This window comes from Taeniopygia guttata, chromosome 5 (genome assembly GCF_048771995.1).
Source record: "Taeniopygia guttata chromosome 5, bTaeGut7.mat, whole genome shotgun sequence".
In the NCBI taxonomy this organism is placed as follows: Eukaryota; Metazoa; Chordata; class Aves; order Passeriformes; family Estrildidae; genus Taeniopygia; species Taeniopygia guttata.
In genome coordinates, this window is record NC_133030.1 from 26,214,247 (window position 1) to 26,240,039 (window position 25,793).

At 45.5% G+C, this 25,793-nt stretch overlaps 1 protein-coding gene across 5 annotated transcripts; it reads left to right on the forward strand.

Moving 5' to 3' along the window:
- Positions 1-1,134: 1,134 nt before the first annotated feature.
- PACSIN3 (protein kinase C and casein kinase substrate in neurons 3) lies at positions 1,135-25,641 on the forward strand. Of its 5 annotated transcripts, none has more exons than XM_030273059.4 (12): positions 1,135-1,282; positions 13,452-13,538; positions 14,951-15,051; positions 15,486-15,642; positions 16,415-16,650; positions 17,049-17,204; positions 17,730-17,905; positions 18,715-18,835; positions 19,291-19,421; positions 20,080-20,145; positions 20,649-20,809; positions 22,391-25,641. In XM_030273059.4, the coding sequence occupies exons 3-12, from the start codon at positions 14,998-15,000 to the stop codon at positions 22,504-22,506; spliced, it is 1,374 nt and encodes a 457-aa protein (XP_030128919.3). In that variant the 5' UTR covers positions 1,135-1,282; positions 13,452-13,538; positions 14,951-14,997; the 3' UTR covers positions 22,507-25,641.
- Positions 25,642-25,793: the final 152 nt, after the last annotated feature.

Genomic DNA, 25,793 nt, shown 5'->3' on the forward strand with positions numbered 1-25,793 from the left:
ACTTCAAGGACAAGACAAGCATATTTCTCACTTTTTACAAGTGACACCATAGGCAATGACCTGTCATGGGTGTCCACCTTCCAGGGACCCTATGCTGGTAAAGGTGAACAGAGGATTGGTCTCAGAAGAAATTAAGTGGAGTGGTTTCTAATGTCCACTTTCGAACACAAAATTTCACTGTATATGAAGGGCATCAGCACAGTTATTTTCTGGTTCTTATGAAATCTAGGGCACTTGCAAAGGAAGGCAAAACACCTAAGTACTGCTGAAGAGAAACGGAAGATTTATGGCATGCTCTTTCCTCTCTTTCTTCTGCAAGGCTCTCAGTCTTTCCTTTTTCCACTAATTGAATAAACATCACTACAAACCCACAGCTGGTCCTTGGAATTATGTCCCAAGTCACTTGGAAGCAGTCAAGAGAAGGCGGGCCAGCACAGCCTGGTAGTGCTCTGCCAGCAAGCCCTGGCCCAGGGGACATTGCACTCAGGGACTTAAAAGATGACGTCCAAATTATTCAGATAGGCGTTTTCAGAAAAATGGAAGAGTGACTGAAAGCAGTTAGCAAGATCGGGCTGAACGAGAAAGACGGATGCCAAGGCGAACTGAGGTGATGCCACCCTCTAAGCCCAGGGAGAGTGACCCATGCCACTCTCACAAGAGAGACCACAGCAATTCACTTGGGTGGAAGCCAGCCTTGGGGAACCTCCTGCTCCAACACCAGGGGGGCTCCAGGCCCTGCAGGTCAGGCCGGTACAGCACACAGATGAACGAACTCACGGACAGGAGCCGAACTCGGGGCTGGGCCGAGTGGGCAGCTCCTTCCAGAGCTGTCTCACTCCCGACCCCGCCACGGAGGGGGATCCCATCCAGGCCGACTTCCCTCAGGCCCCTCCTCATCCCACAGCTGCAGCCCTTCCCAAGGTGGAGGTGGGGGAGAATGACGACGGGAGCCGGCGCTGCCCTCCCGGCACCCTCTGCCGACCCCACCTGCCTGGGCAGAGCCCGCTCCCGTTAATTGGATCAAGGGCCGGGCGGCGGAGGCGGGGAGGCGGGAGCTGCGCCGAAGTGGCTCCGTCGCTGCCACCGGAGCACCCCGAGCCCGGGCCCGCCCCGCGGGAGCCGCTGGAGGCGGGGCGGGACCCCCTGGGGGCGGGGCGGGACCCCCTGGAGGCGGGGCGGGACCCCCGAGTCCCGCGGCTGAAGTAGGGGGAGGGCTCAGCCGGCCCCTCCCCCAGGTGGCCGCTGCCCGCCGAGCGTCCCGCCGCGCCGCGCCGCCTGCGAGGTAAGCGGCGGGGTCACTGCTGTGGGCTTCGCTCCCCGGGCCCGCCGCCGTTTCGGACCTGTGCCCTGTGGGGTGCTGGGGGTCCTGGCGGCGGAGCCCGTCCAGGTCCCGGCGCCGCCTTCCCGCGGCGAGCAGCGTGTCTCGGGACGCGCTGGCAACTGTGAGGGAAAAGTTTCCTCATGGAAAGGGGGCGGGTGGGGGAGGCGGTACCCGGCTGGGCGCTGGCTGTGGGCTGGAGGGGACTGGGAGGCGGCTCGGCGCGGTTTGTCTGGAGGCGCAGCGGAGACCCCCGGTAGGTGCGGGAGCGGCGGCGTGCGGTGCTGGGAAGGGCGGCGGGGCTGTGGTCCCGGCGGGTTGGTCGCGAGGAGCTGGAGAAGCTCTTGCCAGAGTTTCACTGCCTTTGCGTCCCTAAGCTTCGCTGGGTGCCCCGCCGCCGGCCTCCTGGGGCCGGCCCGCTGCCGCCGCCCCGTCACTGGGGGCTGCCGAGGCGTTCCCTCCCTCCCTCCGGAGCCCGCGCCTCCGCTCCGCCGCGGGGACAGGGGCCTCTTTGTGCCGGATCCGCGCAGAGCCGCTTCCCACTCTGAAACCGGAGCCGCGGGCGCTGGCAGCGCTGCGGAGAGTGGGGATAAAGCGGCTTCCCAGGACCCCCTGGGAAAGGGGCCGCGCCGGGGCCCGTGCTCGCGGGGCTGCAGTCCCTTGTCTCCGGCGTCCGTGTTGCCGGTCTGTGAACTGGACTCCGGGCAGCTGACTGGAAAAGTTCGGTACATGGGACCGAACAAGGTGTCCTTGTTCGTCCTCTTCCTCTCTTCTGGCTGCCGACAGCAGGGAGGGGAGGGCGAGGGACAGGCACCCAGGGGTGCTGCCTGTGGCCGTGTCACCGGGCCCCTCGCAGGCTACTGGGGTTACCGTGTCCTCTCCAGCCTAGGGCAGGAGAAAGCTGATAAACAGGGAGGGTATTAATGTGCCTGAATATCCAGTGCTTGAGAAGACAGTCTGATTTGTCACTGGGCATGGGAGGAGGGTTCCATGGTCTCTAAAGCTATCGATAAGTGAAGCTAGCGTGGCACAAACGCATTAACTTGTTCCACCACTTTCTGTGCCAACTATGTGTTCTTTCCTTGCTTCAGTTCTTCAGGTATGCAAGAAGGCTCAGGGCTTGGTGGGGCGGGCAAGGTTAGCTGACCACCAGCAGACACTTGTTTCTGGCCCTAGGAAGTAGTCTGGCCTTTTTGTTCACTCTTGGACCGTCCTTATAGAACTGGTGCTCCCTATTTCCTGAAACTGGAAATGGACTTCTCCCCCCTTCAAATCAGCTGCCGGTCTAATTCACACAAAGGAATTTCTGATATGATGGTAATTGATTGCAGTACAGAACCCAAGCAGAGCCTTTCACTGCACCCTGGAATTGAAGTGTAACTAAGCCTTACAGTGGGTGACTCAAGTCATTCTTGGGAAGGAATGAGAGCAGAATGCACAACTGCAATGTGTGGGCTAAAATGACAGGGTCCAGATACTCCGTGATGCAGGTGTGAGCTGGTCTTTGGGTGGAGTCAAAGTGGAGCTTCTCCCCATGAGTTGCGTAACTGGGCACATTCTTTCATGCAAGCATTCACCTTTCTCTGAAGTCCACAATGTGCTTTCTGTGAGATGGAGTCTGCTTTGATAGTGTTTTGTGTAATTAATGGTATTTCTCTAGAAGTTCCCTAAAATATTTACTCGATTGTCCTTTGAGTTGCAGCTTGGAACAGAATGAATGTGTGATCATGATCAGCTGCCTGCTGCCTTCCCTATTCTGTGCCTGGTCCATTGTATTGCTTTACTGGCTTTTTAATTTTTTTCTTCTGGTCTGTGTGTTTGAGCTTCTCTGGCTTGCCTGCACTTGTTCAGGTGAAGACTGTCTTCTTCTCAGGCTGCAAAAAGCAGTAACTTCAGAGTGTCACCCATGTATAGGGCTGAGAACAACTGCCCACCTGGAAGTCTATTCTCAAATGTCAACAAATGAATAGGCTTGTGTGTGGCTGGACTGTGCCAAAATGCTGCAGGTCACTGCAACCAGCCCCTCCAAGTATAACCAAGTCATAAAAGCCTGCATATTTTATGGACCCAAATTAATTTCTTCACAGGATAATGACTGGTGCTTTTAGTAATTTTAGGTTTCTATGGATTTTACAAAACTTAGCCTGAGTCTTCTGGGCTTTCCCTGGGTGATCATGAATTTCCAACAAAAAGAAAATAAATATGTATTGGAGAATCAATGTATATTTACACACACATATGCATATATATATAATACAATTATATATATATAATGTGTATATATATATATATAATATACAATAAAATACTATATATATATACACAGTAACACAATAATGGGACTTCTTAGGAGATGCAAAGCTGTAAGAATCCCTCTACCACCACAACAGGGTGATGTGAGCTTCTGTCAGAACTCATGGTATCAGCAAGCATGGCAAACACTGCATATTCTTTATTCTGACCATCTCAAGAGTGGAGATTATTCAGTTATTGTTTGAATCATTTGGTCTGTCATGGCTGGCATCCAGGGATTGAACAGGGGACCTCAAAAGCTAAAAGTTTCTGCTTGTAGCCTGAGTGGAAAAAGCTATACTCTTGATCAGAGAGCATTAATAAACTGCCTGTGTTTTTGCCATCAGCTGATCAGTGATGTGTGAATTTGGGCTGCTTTTGAGAGTTCATGGGGAAATGCCTGAACAATATGAGAGCTGTTTAAGCCCTTTAAGGAGCTCTTATCTTTTTAAAACAGACTTTGTGATCAGGCAAGCTGTTTTATCGCTAGTTACTCAGTGCAATGGGTGTAGAGGGTACTCTGTGAGAGGCAACTGTGACAGATAGATTTAAAAAAAAACTTGATATTTTAGTCTAAGACTTTAGTGGAGGGTCAGAAAACAGTGACTACTGTATCTGGAAATTTTCACCAAGAATTTTTGATTTTGCTCTTTGAAGAATTACAACAGAATTTGGCATCCTTGAAGCAGTTAAGAAGCTGTTCAAGTGGTAACTTTTTGCTGCTACCTTCCAGCATGGTGGTCACTGTAATTTAACATCAAAATGCACTCTTCACTGTCTGGGCACAAATTTTTCCAGCAGCACAAAGGAAAATGTTGTGCAAAGAACGTGGTGTATCCTCTGCTGTAATCATCCAGCTTTGTTTCGATGACCAGTACATTAGTTTCAATTCCTTCGTGCTGGAATGTGGGTTGAAGCTGGGCACTGCTATACGGCAGTAAATGTGACTGGCATCCTAATCACATTTGAGCCTTCACTGGTTTCTCCTTGCTGTGAATGGGATGATGGGAATGAGCCTTTCAGACTTGGGATAGTTGGAATTTGTGTGTTAAATCTAGTGATTGTCCCTGGGCACTGCAGTTTGTTGAAAAGGCATGTGAGAGATCTCCATGGTACCAGGGGCCTGGATCCAGAAGCATTAGGTTTGTATGGGAGTTTATGCTCTCTTAATAGGTGACTGTGGTAGGACTCTGTTTATTGCAACTAAGTTTTTCCAGGCTAGAGGAGCTAGAATTGCTGCAGGCAACCCATAAGTAACAGTGCTGGCAAGTCTTCAGCCTCCTCAGTCCAGTTCCTACTGTGAGGTTGCCCAAGCTGTGTCTCTCATGTTTGCAGGAAGATACAGTACTTGCCTTCTGGGCTCTCAGGGACATAGTCCTTTCAGTTACCTACAGGTGATTTGCTGTTGGTAGTAACTTGCTGCCATCCCTCAGTACAGTACCCCTGCTGCTGAGCCAAACCTCTCCCACTCCTGAGGGTGCTGAGCTGCACCAGCTGCAGTACTGCTGTGCAGAGCTCTGCAGTGGCCTTGCTGCCTTTTCTGACAAGGGCAAGAAGCTTTCATGGAGGATTGAGAGAAGATGCAGTATATTTCACTTCTTGAATGATTACAGGTATTTACTTCTGCTTCTTGATGTTTTCAGTCAGCTCTGCCTTGGATGAGGACTGGTGAGCTATGGTAACCCATGGGAAACCTTGCTGTTGACTCCAGCAGGCTTCGACTCCAATGCAAGCAAACAGTTAGGGTTTTGAGCTGCTTCAGGAAGTATTGCAGGGAAATAAAGCCCACTAGGTTGCTTTGTTATGCTTGTGGTTTTTTTAAAAAGCCTTCCAGTGTTCTTTTCTCACATGTCAGGTTGAATCTTGAGGACCAGAAACTGAAATCATTCCTTTGGGCAGTGGACTGAAAAAGCAAATGAAATTCCAGTGATGCTGAACATTAAAATCTATCCTGTCACGTGTGCACTTTGGGCTGACTGCCCTGTTTGCCTGTATTCTTCTAAAGTATTTTGAATAAAATTTAGGATATGAAGCCTTAATAGTTCTGGTTTTCAGCCTGAGATCCAAAAACTTATTTTAAGAGGCACTACTGATACTAAGGAGTGGATTCTGTGCAGATACTATGAAAGCAGATAAAAGTTGCTCCATGACATGCAGGGCAATGAACTTCAAGAAGAATGTGTGAAGTATTTGTGGCCTTCCAGTAGAAGAATTTAAGCCTTTCAGTACTTAAAAGGAGCTTATATAAAGAGGGAGAGCAACTTCTTGCATGGGCAGATGGTGATCGGACAAGGGGGAATGCTTTCAAGCTAGACAAGAAATTTAGATGTTATGAAGACGTTCTTTACTTAAAGGGTTGCTAGAGAAGTTGTGGATATCCCATCCCTGGTAGTGTTCAAGGCCAGGTTGGATGGACTTTTGAACAACCTGGTCTAATGGGTGGTGTCCAAGCCCATGGAGATAGGCATAGATGATATTTGTGGTTTCTTCCAACACAAACCATTCTATGATTCAATGAAGTACGAATATCCACAGTGCAGGCCAGTTCCTAATGGATTTCCTACTTCAACCTTGTTACCTTGTGTGTATCTCTGGGAAATCTGTCAGAAAGGTATATGAAAATGTTTAGAAGTGGAGTACTTCCAAAGTGGCTGATCTGCCAAACTCTTCTTGAACCAGGAGATGCTAGAGAGGGAATATAAGTTCTCTCCAGTCCATAGAGCAAATGATGCTTTCTTTTCACATCTGGTCCCATAAAAAAATAGGCAAAATGACTCTGTGTAAAAGCTACCCTACAGTCCTTCCAGTTTACATGGTATTGAAATCTGCCTTAAGTTGCAGCTGTTTTTATGCTGTTTAGATTTTCCTGCAGAATAAACCTAGCTCTGGTAACAAAAGGTGAAAAAAGAGCCTTGGTGTCAAAGTGGAGGAACTGGTCACACCTGGAACAGAAGCAATGGGTGTGATACTTTAACCTCATTCTTCTTTACCATAAGAGATGCCCTAGCACTCAGTTTTATCTTATTCAAGCTCTCAAGTCAAGGAGTTGGTTGCACTCCCTTTTACAGACTGTTTGGGGACTCAAAACTCTGCACAGAACTGGATGAACTTCAGAAATGCCTTGAGGATGATCTTTAATGTATTTGTCTCCATTATATGAATACTTGGAAGGAAAGTATTCACATAATAAGCAGTTTTAGTAAATCAGCTTTTACCATGTAAAACAGAAACCTATTTGATGCAGCCATAGATAAAGAAATGCAGTACTTTGAAATAATTGGCCACATGATTATCACACACTTGGTCTGAAGGACAAATTTCTTCCAACTCTTATCTCCCATTCCCCTTTCTCAAAAAACAGCCAGTGGAAAAGACAACTATTGGTAAAGGAAACTCATAAGCTGCAGAACTGCAGATGAGTTAAAAACTCACTGTGGTTTCCAAGTGGGAGAAGGGAGCAGAGAAGGCTGGAGACTTCTGACTGCTGTGCAGTGTAGTGAAGCAAGAAACCACCAGAAGCTCATTGTTAGAATGGACCTAACTGGCTTATGGCTCCTAGAAAGTTTGTTTGACTGCATTGAGTGCAGTCTGCTTCTTTAGGACTTCCTAATGCATTCATGTAAACTTGATCCCTGCTCTTGGCATTGCAAGGTGATTCAATCACAGGAGACTATTCCAGTGGCAGGAACTTAGTGGAGTTTGCCTCCCTACCTGCTCCCTATCCACAACCACAGGAAACACCCCTGATCACTACTTCCCATTATTTCTGCCTTCTTTACTCAGGGTTAGATGAGTCCAGGGCATTTTATTCTGTTTGGATCAGTGTTGTTCACATAAAGATCCCAACAAACCAAACTTCTTACTCCAAGCCTAGTTGGAGAGGATAGACTGGTCCAACCTGCTAATACAATAATTTATCTTACTAAATTCCAGGCAGCTGTGTTACAGAATGGACTATTGATCCTCCCAGTTAATAAGTGCAGAAAAAACATTACCAGGTAAGATGTAGATTAAATCCTGGAAAATGTTTGCATTCAGTGTGGATTGAGACTGCTGAGGAGGGATATACTAGCTTTGACTAGAGCTTTAGACACCTGTTTATCAGTGATATAGGAAGAAAGAACTTCCAGTTGTTTGGGGTGCCATCTGATGAACAGGGCAGTGCATGTGGTTGGTGTTTGCTTGCAGAGACTGATGCAGCAGGGTAGGAAGTACCCTGGGAAATATCCAGCATAGAAGCAAACAAATGAAGAGGCCAGGGAATGGGACAGTAGCAAGTACATGTTCTCCATTTCTGCCTGGGTTAAAACCTTGCCCTGAGAGAGTGGTAAGACAGAGTGTGAGAGCTAGAAAGTGGGCATGCTGTGACTAAGGAGTGGAACGGGAATGATGCTGTTCATAGGTCTAAGAAAAGCATCTAGGGTCATGCTGTTCTTTGTAACTTGTATGTGTGGCTTCTTACTAAGCTGTCAGCTGTAGCTGCTAAACACCTAGACACAACATACATGTTTAAATTATTCCAGCAACCATTTTGAATAAAGATGAACATAGCCTATTGCCCTGTTTGAGTACGGTACACAATGGTTTGGCACTGGCTTTTTCCCTCCTTCAGCTCTGTATTTGAGATTGTAATTTATTTTAATAAAAAGAATAACTGGGAAGAAAATGTTACATGTACCTTGATAGCCCACTACATTCCTTCATTAGCATTGTCTCATACTGTCATGTTAACCAGAATAGATCTGTGTTCCTGTACTATTAAAGATCCTCTCTATCGTATTGGAAATAAAATCAGATTATTTTCCTTTTCTTGGTAAAACAGTTTCTGGCTGGTAAAGCTACGTCAGCCAGGAATCTTAACCCCTAGATCAGCAGCAATGTATTAGTAGAAGCCTGTCCTGTAGCCTTGGCTGCTGACAGGGAATAGCTAATAGTAGAAAAAATTGAGTTCTGCATGAACACTTTGAAAACAGCTTGGAGTGACACATGGGGAGTGTCTGTCATCGGTACATTAATTTGATCTGAATGTGAAGACTAAGCTAAAGACGCTGTGGTCTGGACTCAGGGGTCAACCCTTCAATCTTGTCTGTATTTTAGTACTTTGGTATAATCATTGAGAATTTTGCTATTGGACAGCCACACGATCTCTAGAGAATCATGGGCTGGGAGATGGGCTTCTGTTACAGGCTTGCACAGAGCTGAAGTGACCTATGTGTGTAGTTACTGTTCTGCCTGGTGTCCCTCTGACCTCTCCCTGGCTGCAGAAAGGAGCTGAAATCTTGTTTGAAACTGTATTAGACAGCCCTGGCAGGCTTCAGTCCTTAGGGAGAGGCTGGGAAACACTGGCTTAGTCCCTTTCCCAGTCAGGTGACTGCTGAGGGCGTGAGGCTGCAATGAGATAAATACGTCTAAGGGAAGTTTTGGGAGATCTTTGTGTTACTTGGCATTCTTTCTAGCAGTAGACAAGAACTGTCCCCTCTTCAGAAAGGTGAGTATGCATATAAATACCAGACCTTCTACATAATGGCAGTGGAAAGCACATTACTGGACATCATCCCAGTTATTGGTGCAGAGCTATTGGATGTGCAGTTCCAGAGCTGGGCAGTCTGGAAAGGACACCCTGTCCCATGCCCCATTTCATTCTCTCTGTTGAGGACCTTCCTAGCTCTGCTGTACCAACAGCGATCAAGTGTGTTACACTGCTGGAGTGACAAGGAACCTTCTTCTGGCTTCAGCTCTCTAGTTTCATTCTGACAAGTTAGAAGGAAAAAAAAAAAAGTAATTCTGTAAGAGAAAGGGGGCTGCCATCTTTTTGTATAATTGGATTGTTCAGATTGAAACATTTATCTGCAACCTATAGCAGAGTGCCAGTGTTTTTGGAGGGAAAATAATGCCTTGACCACTGTGTGCTGTACAGAAAAATGACCGGGGAATCAAACAAATTGGTTGCAGAAAGTATCAAATTCCTCCTTTCTGGTGGTAGTTTGTCTTGAGGTGGAAATTAGTTTGTAGCACTGATTAAAACTTTTGCTTAGCTTGGCTTTAGCACCTATATAGAAATTGATCCATAATAAAAGTGTGTCTTCACCAAAGCCTCACTTACTAGATAAATGTAACTCAATTTGTCCCTACATGTGTCTGTCTGTATCCAGCATTTGCTCTTGTAGTTGGGAAAGGGAAGAGGAGTTGGGCAGAAGGCCTTCTCTGGTACAATATACAAACTTCGTGTAGATTAATTCTTACAGGGCTGCAGCCCTTTGAGCCTTTGTAGAGTTCAGAGGTTTGATCTTGGGGAACTTAAGAAAACAGTTGCTCATCAGAATTCTCAGGAGGCAGTCAAGCAATGCATAGAAGTGGTGCCTTGGGCGTTTGGAGGCTGGAAGTATTGGAATGTGGTATAGATGGAAGAGAATTTCTGTGGTTTACCTGCCTGAGGGAAAGCTTTCAATGGACAAGAGCTTTTGGATTTTTGGATATTACTTTTGGATCTAAAAGTTTTCTTTGTGGATCAGGACCCCGTTGCACAGATGCTGTGAAAGCATGAAGCAACAAGGCACACCCTAAAATGTGTAATGGGTTTCACATGTTTTTGAAAGAGAACGTTTTAGCCTGACACCTTGATCTGAGGGCAAGGATCTGTGCTCTGAGATGCATCCCTGACTGGATAACAAGTGAGAGTAACAACATGACTTAAAGGTAGAAACAGCTCTATCACAATGAGCCCTCAGGTATTTTCCTGAGTGGAGCTCAGTACCAGTGAGACAGTCATGAGCCATTCCATCTTTCTGCAGCTAAAGAACAAGAAGCATTTTTTGATAACTTAATAGGGAGTTGATAGCAGGTGTGGCCTAATAATTATGTTGGCTCCTAAGTGAGAGCAGGTACATGCAAGAAGAAGGGAGGTATCTTTTCTAACACAGCAAGCTGAAATAGTTGTAGCTGTCATTTGCATGGTTCAGTTTGCCTGATGTTGCTGGTTGTAGTGGTGTCTGTGATGCCTTTACTGGAAATCCTCTGGAGGTATGAAATGAATAACAGTGTAGTCACTCCCTCTTTTTCAGAGACCTCCTCTTGCAGGAGCTGCTGTGAAGTCTTAAGTAGCTCTTAACTGTGAGAGCTGATAAATAAAGGTGGGAAGATAGGGCAAAGGAATGTTTATGCCTGCAAATATGATTTGCTAGATAGCCTCCTCTTAGCAGAGGTGGCACTGGCATCAGGAGGAGTCTTGTATGTGGTACTGGCCCACATAAAACTCTAGTTGATCCAATAGAACTCCAGCTACATTGCTCATACTGTACAGGCTCTGCCAGCCCTCCTGAATCATTTGGTGGCTCTTGCTAAACAAGGCTGTCCATGAGGTATCCCTGTCATCTTTATTTTGCTGTAAAACAACATCCAGGCTTTGGCACATATATTTACCTTACCCGTCAAACTTGGGTTTTCCCTGGTCTCACACCATGTGGTATTTCAGGAATAGATCGGCATGAAGGGGTGGATTGGCAATCTGCTTGCTTGTCTAGGGCTTGCTCAGGGTGACAGCAGCAGCTGTTCTTTTCAGCCCCTCTGTGCAGTACTAAGTACCTTCCCTATGTCTGCATGCAGATCCAATTTGATCTGCTGACTGACACAGGCTCATGAAGTATGTAAAGTCCAGAAAAAGCCCAGCAGGAAAGGGTCGTTCTTGTTCTTTGACCTTTTTTCTTCTACCAAGCTGGATTTTTCTGGATTTTTATAAAGACTATACAACTGCTATGGAAATATGTACTCAACTGACTGCTTTCTCAGGTCATGGAGATTAGCCTGTAGAAATATTATACCACTTCATTGTATTCCCCCCACCAGCTACTGTGCTGATGACTACAGTAAAGCCTTTAGCTGTGGCATATTTACCACATGATATTACAGATGCTAAAAAATCATATGAATTCAAAAGTAGGTTGAAGAAATAAATGGAAGAGAAATCTGTTGAGTGCTTATTCATAGGTGGCACATCCAGCTCAGGGAAGTTCCTGTCAGCAAGTGGTTAGAGGCTTGGAGAGCATGCAGGGAGGCATCATGTATGCTTGTTCTGTAGTCAAAGTGAGGGAAAGTATCTCCTTTTGGCTGCTGTCTAGAAAAGCTATGAGGGCATGATAAACCTTAGACTGATCCAGCACAGCTACTATTCTATTTCAGAACCAGTTAGTGATAGTAAATCTGGTTATTTGAGTTGGTGACTCCTGAGAAAGCAAGCAGATGTGACTAAAATTCTAACATGGAAAATGCAGAAAGAATGGATTCAGGGTTTAGGATGTTTGCTTAGCCTGACTGTCCCTCAAATGGATAACCATATACTGCCATACAACAGCTTTCCACATTTACCCTCTAAATTCTAGTACCATGTAGTCAGCCTGAATTGGAAACCAGAGATGGAAGGCATGTTTGTGATTCATTGCTTCCTGATAAAGTGGGGATGGGGGAGTAGTGCGGAAAAAGTGATACAGCATGCTTTTGTCATGTATACATGTATAATTGATCTATGTCTTCATCGGGAGAAAGAAAGGATGAGTTTTAAATACACTTTTATATACCTTCACAAAGGTTTTTTTTTATCACAGCAATTTCAGGAATGTTTATTCTGGTTTTATTGGGGACTACTGGGAAGCTTTAACCTTTTATCCAGTGACATGGACGACTTGGAGTCACAACTCTTCCCCCTCAACCTCTTGCCTTCCCTTCTTCACCAAAAGTCATTAGCGTGCAATAACCCAGTCTGCTTTTCTTTCCTTCCTTCTCTTTCCCTATCTTCTTCCACTTCTTCTCAAAAATGGTCTTATCATCTGGCTAAAAATCCCACTTCCATGTTTTGCAGTTTCTACTCTCAACTGCCCTAAACCTTCCAGCCTCAGCTGAGTGCATACTGGCGACTGAGAAGGGATTTTTTTGCTTGTCCATAGTTGAGGTTTTTTTCTATTTTTGTCTGGGATTTTTTTAATAAATAAACTTTTTAGATTGAGGTAAATCCCCAGGGATGTAAAGGTGAGATAAACAAAAAGGTCTTATTCTGCCCTGGCTTCTCTTAGCCTCTGCAGACCTTTTACTTGTCTTTGCTCTGTGGAAAGCTGATGACCATTACCTGACCACTATCATATAGCGAAATAAAGTATTTCTGAGAATGTGATTGGAACAGCTTACAGAAGCAAGGGACAGAAAAGCTCCCTGCTAGAGGGCTACATCCTACCAGTGCAGTGCTAGGTGCTCTTGTACTAAAGGGACTGTAGACCAGAATATGCATTCTGGTGAGTTTTAGTGGCTTTTTCTTTTTTTCTTTATGTAGAGTTATCAAGTTCTTTGACTTGTGTATAAGTCTTCGTCTTTAGTTGAGAGACTGGAGAAGGTATGTGTGTGTCCTTCTTTCTTTCTCCCAAAGGCAACTATGTGTAAAAGTATATGCAGCGAGGGCATAAAGGCGGTGGGGTTTGCTAAACTGGGCACTATCCAGTGAGGGGGACCAGGCCCCATGTGGGGTTTCTGGGTGCTTATTTTAGGCCTTTCTGGCCCAAGCTGTTCCCTGTGCTCAGCTGTTGTGATGCTACCTTTCCTGCACAGTGCTGTCAGCCACCCCAGTGTTTCTATTTTAACGCTCTCTGGGGCTAGATCTTGTGACACAAGGATTTGGCATCTCTCCTACGTGCTGGAACATGGCATCTGGCATCTCGGGAGACACAGTGGGTGCAGCTGCTATATCAGAGGGTGCCCCTCCTAAGTAGTTGGTAGAAAAAGGACACCCCTTTGTGTGCATCAGAACAGGCATCATCCCTGCGAAGGAGTGTCTGACCATGTCCATCTCTGTCTCCTCCAGTCTTTTTTCAGAATCTGAAAGAAGAGCTTGAGACACATTTGCCAGCTTCCCACTGCTCCCCTGCGGTATCTCGCTTTCAGCTTTCAGGTATGTAGTTACTGGGGCCAGGAGTAGAGTTGCATGCCCTGGAGGCTGTAAGATGGTTTTGCAGTCAGATGACAAATGGTGGGGAGGGAGGACAAAGACAGCTGGTGGCATTTTCAAGGTTCGTGTACCTGAATGTCATATCCCATTTAACAAGTTGCTTCAGTGACTGGAATTCAGCATTTCTAGCCTTCTGAAGAAGGCCAGAAGAACTGCATTAATATACTTCTGACATACTCCATGGGGTGACACTGGGCACAGTCAAAAGTCAGAAATTCCTGAAGTCTGGGTTGGGGTGCTTCATTGTGTGGCTCATGCCATCAAGAAGGATTTGTATGAGGTGGGAGATGTGGACTCTTGACCTGATACTCTCTGCTGTGTGCTCTGTGGGCTGGCAGAATGAGCAGATACCTCTCTGGGGTGTGAGGGAAGCTTTTTATAACTAGGAATGTGCAAGAGGAGAAGTGGCAGCAAAGGCCATGCATTAACCTGGGCTTGTCCGAAAAGAACTGGGTTTGTCAGCAAGTGACTGGGCTTGGGTCCTGTTACTCCTTCTCTCATTCTTGCACAAGAACAACCCTGAACCTCTCCCTAAGGAATTCACGGCTTTGTACCACATCAGGAACAAACTGGCAGTGCAGGCTAGCACAGGGCAGAAGTTCTGAGACAGCAGAAAATGAGAGGAACCTTTTACATTCCAGTCTAGATTTTGAGCCTAATGCAGTGAGTGTAGTGAAAAGAGCAGCTGTGCAGGCATGTTTCTAGAGAAGCAGTGCTGCTTGGTAACAGGCACATGTGCTGTGCTGCTGTTTGGCTGGGCACATTTCTGTACTTCTGCTCGAGCTCAGTTCAGCTGGTGGGCAGCTTATGGGGCTCCTCCCCATTCAAGACATGCCTGCCTGCTGACTGCTCAGCCTTGTTTTTCCCAGTCAGTTGTTGTAATCCTGAGTCACACTGGGAAGCTGGAGTTGTCTCCATTGACACAAGTCTTTAAATAAAGTCTTTCAAGGCAGATTTTAAATAGCCTTAGCTATCTCAGTTTCTGTTACACTCTTGAGGGCCTTGGTTAAGAATGGAACCTCTGCAGAAGTATTTGGTGCTGCTGAAGAGTGTTGGATTCATGAGCATGTCCAGTATCTGCACAGCCAAGGTTTGGCAAGACTGTCTTCTGCAACATCCTTTCCCAATGAGTTCCAAGCCTACCAAGAAGGCCTCTTGTCTTCAGGGAGGGAGGAGGCCGGTTCAGCCCTGAGCATCTCTGCTGGACCTTGCCATTTGCAGCTACAGGGGCACTGATGACAGTACTTGACTGCAGGGCAGCAAGTTGGGCTCCTCCAGCTCCAAGAGTCATGAACTATGCTGTCTGCAAAGGCTCAGCCAGTGCTGTGATGGAAATCACTTTTCTCTCTTCTCAGGTTAACTGAAATCTGCAAACATTCTCTGCTGCAAGAAAAAGAGGGTGATGTCATCAGAAGATGATGCTGGCGGGGAGGCTCCTGGGGGCAGTTTCTGGGAGGTAAGGAAGGATAATTGGAGTGTGAGGGAGGTAGGAGTGTCATCTTACCACCCACTGGTGAAATTGGGTTGAGTTCCAGGTGTGTGGTGACATGTTGCCCTTGAGGAGTGGAAGGGAGGAGCTATGGGAAGGTTCAGTGCCATGCTGTGTGTTACTGCAGGGAGTAGTGAGTCTTTCTTCCATAGATACTGTGGAATGAGAGTTCCTTATTCAGCTGACATTGATCTGAGCTGTGAAAGAAGCAACCAAAGCATCTCAGCTTTTCTCTCCAGTACTGTATCTACCTGAGACTGCCAGAGGAGCATCTGAGCCCAGATGCTGACTTCAGAAGGGCCCATGTTCCCTCCCTGTGCAATGATGGGCCTGCTCTTGTCTGTACTGAAGGAATGTGAAAGTCAGTACAGTATAAACAATAATGTTGTGTGACATTTCAGGCTGGAAACTACAAGCGGACAGTGAAACGTGTGGATGATGGCTACCGGCTCTGCAATGACCTTATCTCCTGCTTCCAGGAGCGAGCCAAGATAGAGAAGAACTATGCCCAGCAGCTAACAGAATGGTCCCGTAAGTGGAGGACCAATGTGGAGAGAGGTAAAGTTGGCATATCAGACTGGGAACAGGAAGCAATCATTGCACTCCCATTTTTGAGTGCTATCTCTTACTGAGGTGACACTGTTTCCTTGAGGGACGGGCTTCCCCTCCCCAGGAAGGGGGTAATTTTCTTGGACATCTTTTTTGTGTATTTGCCTGTTTTTATAGTCAGTCCTCTGATTCACTTGGAGATGTGTTCTCTTGTCATGTGCATGGTTATTAAAAATAACCAAAAAACCTTTGTGCTTAGTTTGGCAAGTCCTTGGGCAGTCCATGTCTTAAATCAAGCTGGAGATACCCCACTTTAAGGATGGCTTAGCTGTCTTCTCCTCCAGACTGAGAATAACTACTAATGCTGTGATTTAGTGCCAGTGTGCTCAAACTGATAGTGTCTCACAAAGTAACAGGAAACAATGGGACAGATGTCCCAAAGGACTTGCGGTTCTGTGAAGCAGAAGCCTAGCCTCAGTCATGAATAAATGTTGCTCTCTGCTCTGAAGCCTAAGACAGATTTGGGAAGAGAATTTTCTACAGAAACCTCCTCTAGGAGGCACTGTCTGGGACTGTTGAAGCTGCCCAAAGACATGCCCATCTCATCCAGCTCTAACAGCCAGTCTAGATGCTGCCTGGTGGAACTGTGGAGACCTATCAGTGCTGACTTGTTTGATGGGGCAGAGTTGGACTCCATACTGCTAGATGTATGAGGAAAATAATCTGCATTCCCTTCTATGGGCAGTAGGTATAAGAGCCTCTCCGGTGCTTGTTCCTGCAGGTCCGCAGTATGGTACTCTGGAAAAAGCCTGGCATGCCTTCCTAACAGCTGCAGACAAACTGAGTGAAATTCACCTGGCTGTCCGGAACCACCTGGCTGGTGAAGATTCAGATAAGATCAAGGCCTGGCAGAAGGAGGCCTACCACAAGCAGATGATTGGAGGCTTCAAGGAAACAAAGGACGCAGAGGATGGGTTCCGCAAGGCCCAGAAACCCTGGGTGAAAAAGATGAAAGATGTAAGCAAAGTGTGAGTGGGGAAAGAGAGATAAGGGTAGTTGAGCTGGCTGCCTGATTTCAAGAGCCACTGGGCAAACAAACTAGGTTAGCTAGAGTAACAGAGAATTCCCAGAGAGGGATAGATCTCTTGAAGATCTCATGTTCTCGTGGTTTTATAATTTCTTTCCCATATGGGAAGACTTTCCTAACAGGTTTTGTATTCCTACACAGCAGGTGAGCACTGAAAAAGAGATCATTTGAAGGTACCACTTCCCACTGAAACATTGTTTACTAAATGCTGAACTGGCATTCCTGTTAGATTGCTGCAGACTCTAACAAATATTAACATGCCTCCTCTCAGTATTGGAGGATCAATGTGGACAGGATCATAGCTTTTTCTGCATCTCTTCTCCTGCAGGTGGAGACTTCTAAGAAAAACTATCATGCAGCTCGGAAGGAGGAGAAAACGGCGCATACAAGGGAGAACCATGCCAAGGCAGACTCGTCTGTCTCACAGGAGCAGATGCGCAAGCTGCAGGAGCGTGTAGAGAAGTGCACTCAGGAGGCTGAGAAGGTGTGTGTGTGTTGTATGGATGGGGGTCACAAGGATACTTCTTTCAAGGAAAAAGCATTGGTGATAATGTCCCTCAGTGAAATGATTTGCCTGAAGCCTGTAAGAAGATGCAAGGCTTTAGTAAGATAGACTGAGACTTCAGTAACTAAGATCTTGGTCTTGGAATTAGGCAAGATCTGAATTTATAAATACATTTAAACTGAAAAAGGAAAAAAGTGTAGGGGATCTGGGGCAGGAGTGGAGCCTGCAGAGCTGAAGACTTGGCTACCAAAAATAGCTGATTTGTCTGTCCACAAGAGGAAGGTCCTGTTTGAAAGAGAGTAGTAAGGAAGAGCAGGAAACTTGCAAGAATATTAGGAGAGCAATGGACTGGGACATCAGCTATGGGATTTCTTATTTCTTTGGTGCATTTGTTCAACAGTGCAGGGAAGAAAAAATTTATCAATCCAAAGCCAGAATAGGGAGGGTTGTTACTTGTTTGCCATCAGGGCAACACACCTCACCACTGCTGTGTTCCTGCTACAGTGCAAGGATCAATATGAGAAGATGCTGGAAGAATTGAATCGCTACAATCCCCGCTACATGGAGGATATGGAGCAAGTGTTTGAGGGCTGCCAGGAGGCAGAGCGCAAGCGATTGTGCTTCTTTAAGGAGATGCTTCTGAATCTGCACCAGCATCTCAACCTCTCCACCAGTGAAAGGTACTGGCCCTGATGCAGAGCGGAATTCTGCCAGCCTGGAGTGCTTAGGCTCTGATGAGGGGTGCCAGTTCTGATGTCTCTGAAAGATGCTTGTATCAGCCAGATCTCACTTCTTCCCCTTTCAAATGTATATTAGAACTGGCATTTGGTCTCTTTAGAGTGACCAGTGCTGGGGTCTGTGATTGTAGGCAGTGCCAGGCTCCCCAGAGAGGATTTTCTGCCTTTGAACCCTTCCTTTTTCACTACTCTCCAGTACTGTCCTGTGTGTGTATTTCTATCCAATGAAAAGCCTTAGGTTGCTGTATGTAATCCCAGGCTCAGGAATGTAGTAGCTCTGTTGCCTTCTAGTATTGATGGTTATTCCACCTATTTTTCCCTTAGTAGAGAGACCTTTTGTGAAGTAATGCCTGTAAGGCCACAAGTTGCCCTAAGCAGAGGTTACACAGGGGTAACAGGCACAGCCAAAAATCTTCTGTGCTGCTTTTATGTTAGAGGCAATAAATCTGAGCTACCTCCCTGTCCATGTGCAAGAATTTGCCAAGTTATTTCAGTGCTCACTTAATGAGCTGCACTGGCACTTGTTAGGCACTGCCACACCAAACAAGCCTGTCCCGTTTGCCAGGCTGATTCTCCAGTAAGGGAGGCTGTGTTTTCCTAAGGCTGAATAGGTGGTGCTCTAGCATCCTTAATCCTGTGGGATTGAGGATACTGTGTAATTGTGCATGAGGTTAATCTCTTCCTTCCTACTTGGCTTTTGGGAAACTGCTGAGGGATTTGATTACTGGTGGTTCTGTCTGTTCTGGTTGTAGCTTTCATGCATTGTATCGGGATCTCCACCAAGTCATCATGGCTGCAGACAACCAGGAGGACCTGAAGTGGTGGCGCAACACTCATGGACCAGGCATGGCGATGAATTGGCCTCAGTTTGAGGTGGGGTAGCATTCTAGAGTGTGTTAATGCTATTTCCAAACAATTAGCTGCTCAGCTGAAATTGGCAATTTGTTGGAAAGACCATGTCTTTGCTCAGCAGACTCGGGATGTTGGGCTCTTCTGAAATTGTTGTGTTGCAAGCTGTCTGTTGCCCAAAGGGGCACACGTAGGCTGCCAAGCTATATTCCAGCCATCCAGCTGCAAGGTCAGAGAACAGGAGGTGGTGCTCAGGGCTGTGGGGCAGCTTTCTGTGATGATTTTCTCACAGCCTCTCTTGTTGCACCTTGGGATTCAACAGAAATGAGCCTGCTATACCAGCAAGCCTATTGAGCTGACCAGTTCAGCTGCTACTGAAGTACAACCTGGTCTTCTGTTGTTTTGTATTGGGCAGAAAAGATGCACAGAGCTTTTCTATCTGGGTGGCTTTGATGGTATTACTGGTTTTCCCTGGACAGGAATGGTCTCTCGAAACACAGAGGCAAATCACCAAGAAGGAGAAGAGTGGCAAGATGGCTGATGATGTCACTCTGACCAGCATTTTGCCTGCACGAGATGGTGTTGTCTCACAGACCCCTCTGCAGACAAGGTAAAGGCTGAATTCTGGGATACATCAGGTTAGGAAAAGTACAGTCCTTCCTAGGGTCATGAATGAGTTGGATTGGTAAGAGTAATCTCTTCATTAATTTCCTGTCTCTTGCCCATGGCCTTACCTGTGTCACTCTGGAAAAGGCCATGTAGAAAATGCCATTTAGGGTAGCTGTTTGGCTTTGGGTTTGTTTAGTTTTTAGAGTTTTTTTGGGATTTTTTGTCTAGCACATTCTGCCTCGCAAAATGCCTTCCTGGTAAAGATCCTTCTAGTGACAAGATTTAGCCCAGTCTGACTAGTGCTGTCTGATTCTGGCAACCATTTCCCCAGTTCTTCCTTCCGGTCAGGGTGAGAAGAGTTGGGGTTTTTGTGGTTTCCTAAATGAAGGTAACAAATACTTATTGTTTTTCCCTGGTATTGTGCTGAGTAGTACCTGACAAGTTTGGGTATAGCTTCTTCACTTACCAGGAAGCAAGGCAGGAGAATAGGGAGAAGCAGAACAGACTCATCCTACTGTTCCAGTAGCTGTCCTGTTCTAAAAGGCAGACTCTGGCCAAAGTGAACTGAGCAGAGAAGAATGGGGATATAGAGATTTTTCAAGGCCACTACTGTATTTCACAGTCAATTGGATTCAGGGGCCCTATTTACCAATCTACAGGTTTTCCTATCAAGAGGAGCAGAACAGCTTCTTCTGTGACACCCTGAAGGCACCAACCCATGTGAAGTTAGTATGGAACATAGCCTCTGCTGGGTTTTTTGGGTTCCAGGTGTCTGTCTTCTGCTGCTCTTCCTCTCTTCTCTTGTCCCTGACTTGGAAAACATAATTCCAGATATCTCATCAGGATGCAAAACACAGCTTTTCCTCTCTGTCTTATTCTTGGCTGGAATAACTCTGGATGCAGCTGGGCTCTCCAGTTAGGACTGGCCTTCCTTGTATAAGAAGATCTGCTAGAGTAGGAGGTGATAATGAAGAGTGTGTGTGTGTAAAAATACTTTGAGAGCAAGTTATCCTCCTGGCCCTCAGGGTTCCAATGCTGGGGTGCTTTCAACAAAATCTAGTATCTCCTGGGATCTCTCTTCCCTGTTCGCCCTCGCTTGACTTTTGGGTCTCTTGCACCCTGTCCTATAGCAGAGCAGTCTCAGGGGGAATCAGGGTGGTGCATGATTCAGGTCCATGACCAATCTACTAACAACCATCTTGTCTCTTCTCGCCTTCCACACACACAGCGGAGGGAAGGAAGACATTGCGGAGTGGTCAGATGAGGACACTCCCAAGAAGTGCCTGGATGCCAACGGGCATGAGGAAGACCTAAAGGTACCAGGTGTACGGGTACGAGCACTCTATGATTACACAGGACAGGAGGCTGATGAGCTGAGCTTTAAAGCAGGTACAGAAGCACTAATCTCTTACTAACCTTCCACTGTCCTCACTTGGGCTCACTGAATGATTGAAACACTCTGTAAGAATTGCATGTCCACTTGAAAAATGACATTTATTGCCTTGGTCTGACCACTGCCAGCTCCTTTGAGGTGGATGACACAATGGGAAATCCAGTTTTTTCTAGACCAGAAGGTAGTAAGGCCGCATGGAAAGAGACAGTCTAAGCCTTGGTCAGAGTGCAGGGAGAGCAAACCCCTGCCTATTCTTAGGGCATTTATGCTGAATTGTGCCTTGAGCCTTTATTAAATGTTTCTCCCTTGCACCATTGATACAAAAATTACATAGGTGTTCTGGATTGTCTTTTCAAATAATGTGAAGATAGATATTTTGGGAGAAGCTCACCTGACTGACACGTACTACTGAAGGCAGAAGTCAGCTGGCAAAAAACAGCTATGCGAACTGTTGCTCAAAATGGGTATCTCGAGAATGGAGATCCTGGCTTGCAGCAGAGGATTGAGTGCTGGAGCAAACAGACCTGTCTCCTTTTCTTCCTTTAGTTAAATTTAAGTTTGCATGTGCCCTTCTCTCATCTTCAAGTGGACATCGTGATCTTGGGAGTGTCTCTGATCTTTCTTGTTTTGAGTTTTACATGGTATCTCTGTGCTATACCTCTCCAAAACACACCCACTGGAAGTCACTGAAGTCCTTCAGTAGCAGAGCCTTGTGCCTGAGGCCGGTATCTGTGCTGGAGTGTTACCATACTAATAAACTTCCTAAGGCTAACTTGTTGCTTTAAAATATCTTGCAGTATGGGTGCTCTAGAACTGACTTGGTTCTTTCTTTCCACTCAGCAGATGAAATGGGATATGACTTGTTAGCTGTAGTCATCTCATTTTTGAATCTGCTCTGAGCAACACATACCATTAAGGCTTCAGCCTAACAGCAGTGACTTTCTGAAGCTCTGCCAATGTGGGATGTGCCTATTGATGCAGTCAGACCTCCCTCTCTGGCAGAAGTATGACCTTCCACTGGTCGAGGAGCGGATCTTCCTGCCCCTTCCCAAAGTAGATGTGGGAATTTTAAAAGTCTTTCCTGGTCATAGTCTGAGAAATCAGTTGATTTCATGCCTTACTGGCCAAACCAGACACTCCATCATCAAATAAGCATTTTGGGTCCTAACAGCCAGAGCTTAGCAGCTTCTTGTATTTTCTTCCCACTTGCCTATCAGACGGGCCACTAAGAAAAAAATGTGTCAGATCTGTCTGATCACTCTGGTTTGTAAGCATGTTCCTTAGGGAGAGAAAAGCAGGTAGAACTATAGGGCACGAAAGATTTCTGATGCTGAATAGAAGAAGCGAAGGTCTGTTTAAGTCCCTTAGTCAAGGTGATAGTACTGGGTATAAATACTGAAGAGATCAGTTATTCTGGCTTTGATTAAACTGCAGTATGATAGGGGTGTTGATTAGGAGAGAAGATAGTGATGATTGAGACCAATAGTCTTTTGTTTTTTATCAAGTCATCTTAGGTGGGTAAAAATGCCATGCTGCCTTTCTGAAGACTGCCTCCTAATGACTGTTCTTACTTTTAGGTGAAGAACTAATGAAGATTAGTGAGGAAGATGAGCAGGGCTGGTGCAAGGGCCGACTTCTCACTGGTCAAGTTGGACTCTATCCTGCTAATTACGTTGAGAAGGTTGGATCATGATTGCTGCTGCCCCACCACTGCCTCACAGCCATACCAGCATCTCCTGCAGAGGTCACTGGGTCACTCCTGGCCCCAACCCACCTTTGCAGTATATCCAGCAGCTTCTGGACTTTAAAGGCACATATTCCATGTAACTAATGCTTCATTTTAAACATCTAGATCTGTAGGGATTTTCTAAAAAATAAACAAGGATGAATAAAGACTGTTATGAGCACTACAGTAGTGTAGGAGTGCAGAAAGAAACAGATCCTTTTGACTTGCACTCAGTGAAAGGAGGCAAGTTTTCAGGGAGCTCTATAGAAGAGAGAAAGCATCCTTCCTTGACTTCAGTGCACGTGCATCCATAGTGCATTGGGTGTTGAGGTCTGCCCTGCCTCCAGGCTTCCTGTTCAATGAAGTTTTGATATTCAAGGTAATAGGGAACTTCTACTATTGTTTCCCCTTTTTAGCTCCATCAAGCTGACTGGCAGAAAGTTCTTTATTCTGCCATGTCTTTTATAAGTTTTCCCTCACCTGCAAGCTTGTTGGCTTCCCTGATAAGGCAGCTGGTAAAAGTTACACAGCTGCAACCTGAACATCCCTTTTCACTGCCCTCATTTTTATTGAGATAGCCCCAGGAATGAATAATAGTATAGCTGAGGCACAGGAGAAAGAAGCATCTGTCTTGCATGGTGTGGCTGTTCAGGCTAATGAGTTCTGAACAGACCTGTTGTGCAGCAAGTTGGAGTTGACTGGATGCTCCCTGAGCTAAAATGGATTTGAGACATGCTGAAGGCTGTTTTTAACAAAATTACAGCCATGTTCCAGTGCTGTTTTTCTTAGGATTCCTAAATTCATTTGTGTATGTTGGGGTTTCTAATGCATCTAGATTATTTTTGCTACACCTCTCTTCAAAGAGCACTTAGTGTACAGCAGAGACCCTCTTTTTTTCCTTTCCAATATCTTCTTGCTACCTGCTTTCCCAAAGCCCCCTGCATTGTGATGAGGGTTGCACTGTGGAAGTTGCCTACTGGCTAGCACAAATTATCTATAGAGGGGTAACTCCCCTTTTTGTCCTGGATTGCTGCAAGTGCACTTCTGCCCAGTTGTTAAGTGCCATTCAGCAGTGAGGATGTATCAAACATCTTTCTCTCACCTGTCCTGCCTTTGAAAGCCTGTGAGGCCGCTGGGAAGACCTGGCATCCTGATCCTAGTGCTCTGCATGTTCCAGCATAGGGACTGATAAGCCCAAGAGCTTGAGGGAACAACAAACTGGAAAAGCTCCCATTGTCAGACAAACAAAAGCAAGCAAGCAGTTGCTTAAAAATGGCTTACTTAGTACATCTGCTTAAAGTGCTGCTGAAATGCATTTGGAGTTTATAGTAACCTTCTGTACTGACATTCTTCTTCTGGCCTAGCAGATGTGAGTGACCTGGCTCAGTCAAACTCACAAAACTCAGTCGAGCCTCCACCAACCACTTGGGGTGAACTGCTTCAAAGCTGTTTGAAAAAAGGGTGCTACACATAAAGTCTAAAGTTGTGGGTGAACATTGGGATTAAATGTGTTGTGTTAACAGCAGCTACTAAACCAAAATGTAGACTGAAACAAAGGAGGGGATAGATATATTCAAACTCTGTTAATTTATGAAGATTAAAGTATCACAAAAATCTCATTGCCTGGCTGACAACAGAAAACAACCTTTTACAGCATACTGGATGCCTTGAAATGTAGTCTGCCATGGACAAAGAGATGGGAGACTAATGCTATTTAGTGCTTTTGTGAGATCACAGAAATTTACAGTTGCAAAGTTTTGTTTGAAACACCCCTAGCAATGTACTTCATGAAAGGCTAAAGCATTTTGCTCAGAGTCTATTATGTCATTTCTCAATAAAAGAGAAAGTATTTCTGAAAGGCAGTTATATATTTAAGCAACAGACATTAAAAATGCCTGGATTTTGCTATGAATTTAATTAGTATTCTAGGTTCAGTATCTGAAGATGCCTCTAAGCTTATGCCATGTAATTAGAGGTGTTGGTATATAAGCACTTGGATTTATTTAAAGATCCATTCTGCTTTCAGTTCTATGTCTCAAGTAAAAATATAATTAGTGTGGTCCAGTAATTGCATGTGTTCCACTTGCTGACCCACAATGGAATGATGTGTTGCTCCTTTGTCCTAGCACATGCAAATATGAAGGGAGCCATGCCTGCCAGGCTTCTGAGAGAACTGAGACTAAAACAGTGCTAAAATGACCTGAGATTCCTATAAACAATACTGAAGTTTCCCTGATTAATCTGCATATTTCAAACACTAATGCTAGACTTTCATGTAAGGTCAAAAAAATGGTAGAAGGGAGCTACAGAGGATGACATGGAAAACTGACTTTTAACTCCTCTTTTGAGTTCTAGTCAGGCTGTAATTAGAGATGGAGCTAGGTGTGGCCATAACATGCTAATGTCCAGTGAACAGGACCACTGATTACAGTACAAACAACCTGAAATTCCACAGGACAAAGTCTGAACAGACTTGTTTGTCCTAGGAAAACATGACCACCTGATTATAGTGGGCTGCTTGAAGGTTTCCAGAAATTGTGACATACTGTATCTTATGTGAACAACTTCTCTAAGGACTGTTTGCACATCAGAATTCCTGCCAAGAGCTGAAGTAATAGACAGCAGACAATACAATGAGAATTAAAAACTGCGTGGCTAGATTGTACCTTACAAACATGCATGGCACTTAGTCCTGGCTACTCAAAACCATCTGGATTAGTAAAAGAGAGCTTGTGTAGTAAAGATCCAGCTGGAGGGAAGGAGGAAAAAAACCCACACCAACCCACATCTAATGATCTTATATTAAAGTAATAGCTCTGCCTGGATGCTTGGTTTTCCACAGAAGCAAAAGAGGTTTTGTTAACCACAAAGGTTCTAGTTGAAATTTCCATGCCATGCCAGAAGTTTTGTGTGTGGACAGAGACATGTATACATAAACTAATTGCTGTGCGTGAATTCCAGTAGGCCAGTGAAGCCTGTTCTTCCTCCATGGTTTTTGTAAAAAAAGACACAAATGCACCTCTGTGCCTGATGGGCAACACAGTGAATAATTATCTAGTCATATTTTATTTTTTAATAAAGCCATTCCTTGTGGAAAGCACATACACCTGTGGTTAGTAGATAATTAATTTGGTTCTGGCATCTTCCTGGAAAAGAATTTTAGAACTATCATGCGAAACTTGGTTTTCCTGTTGATGATGAATTTTGTAGGAAGAGGAAGTGAAAGATTATCTATGATAGATCACACCCATTTC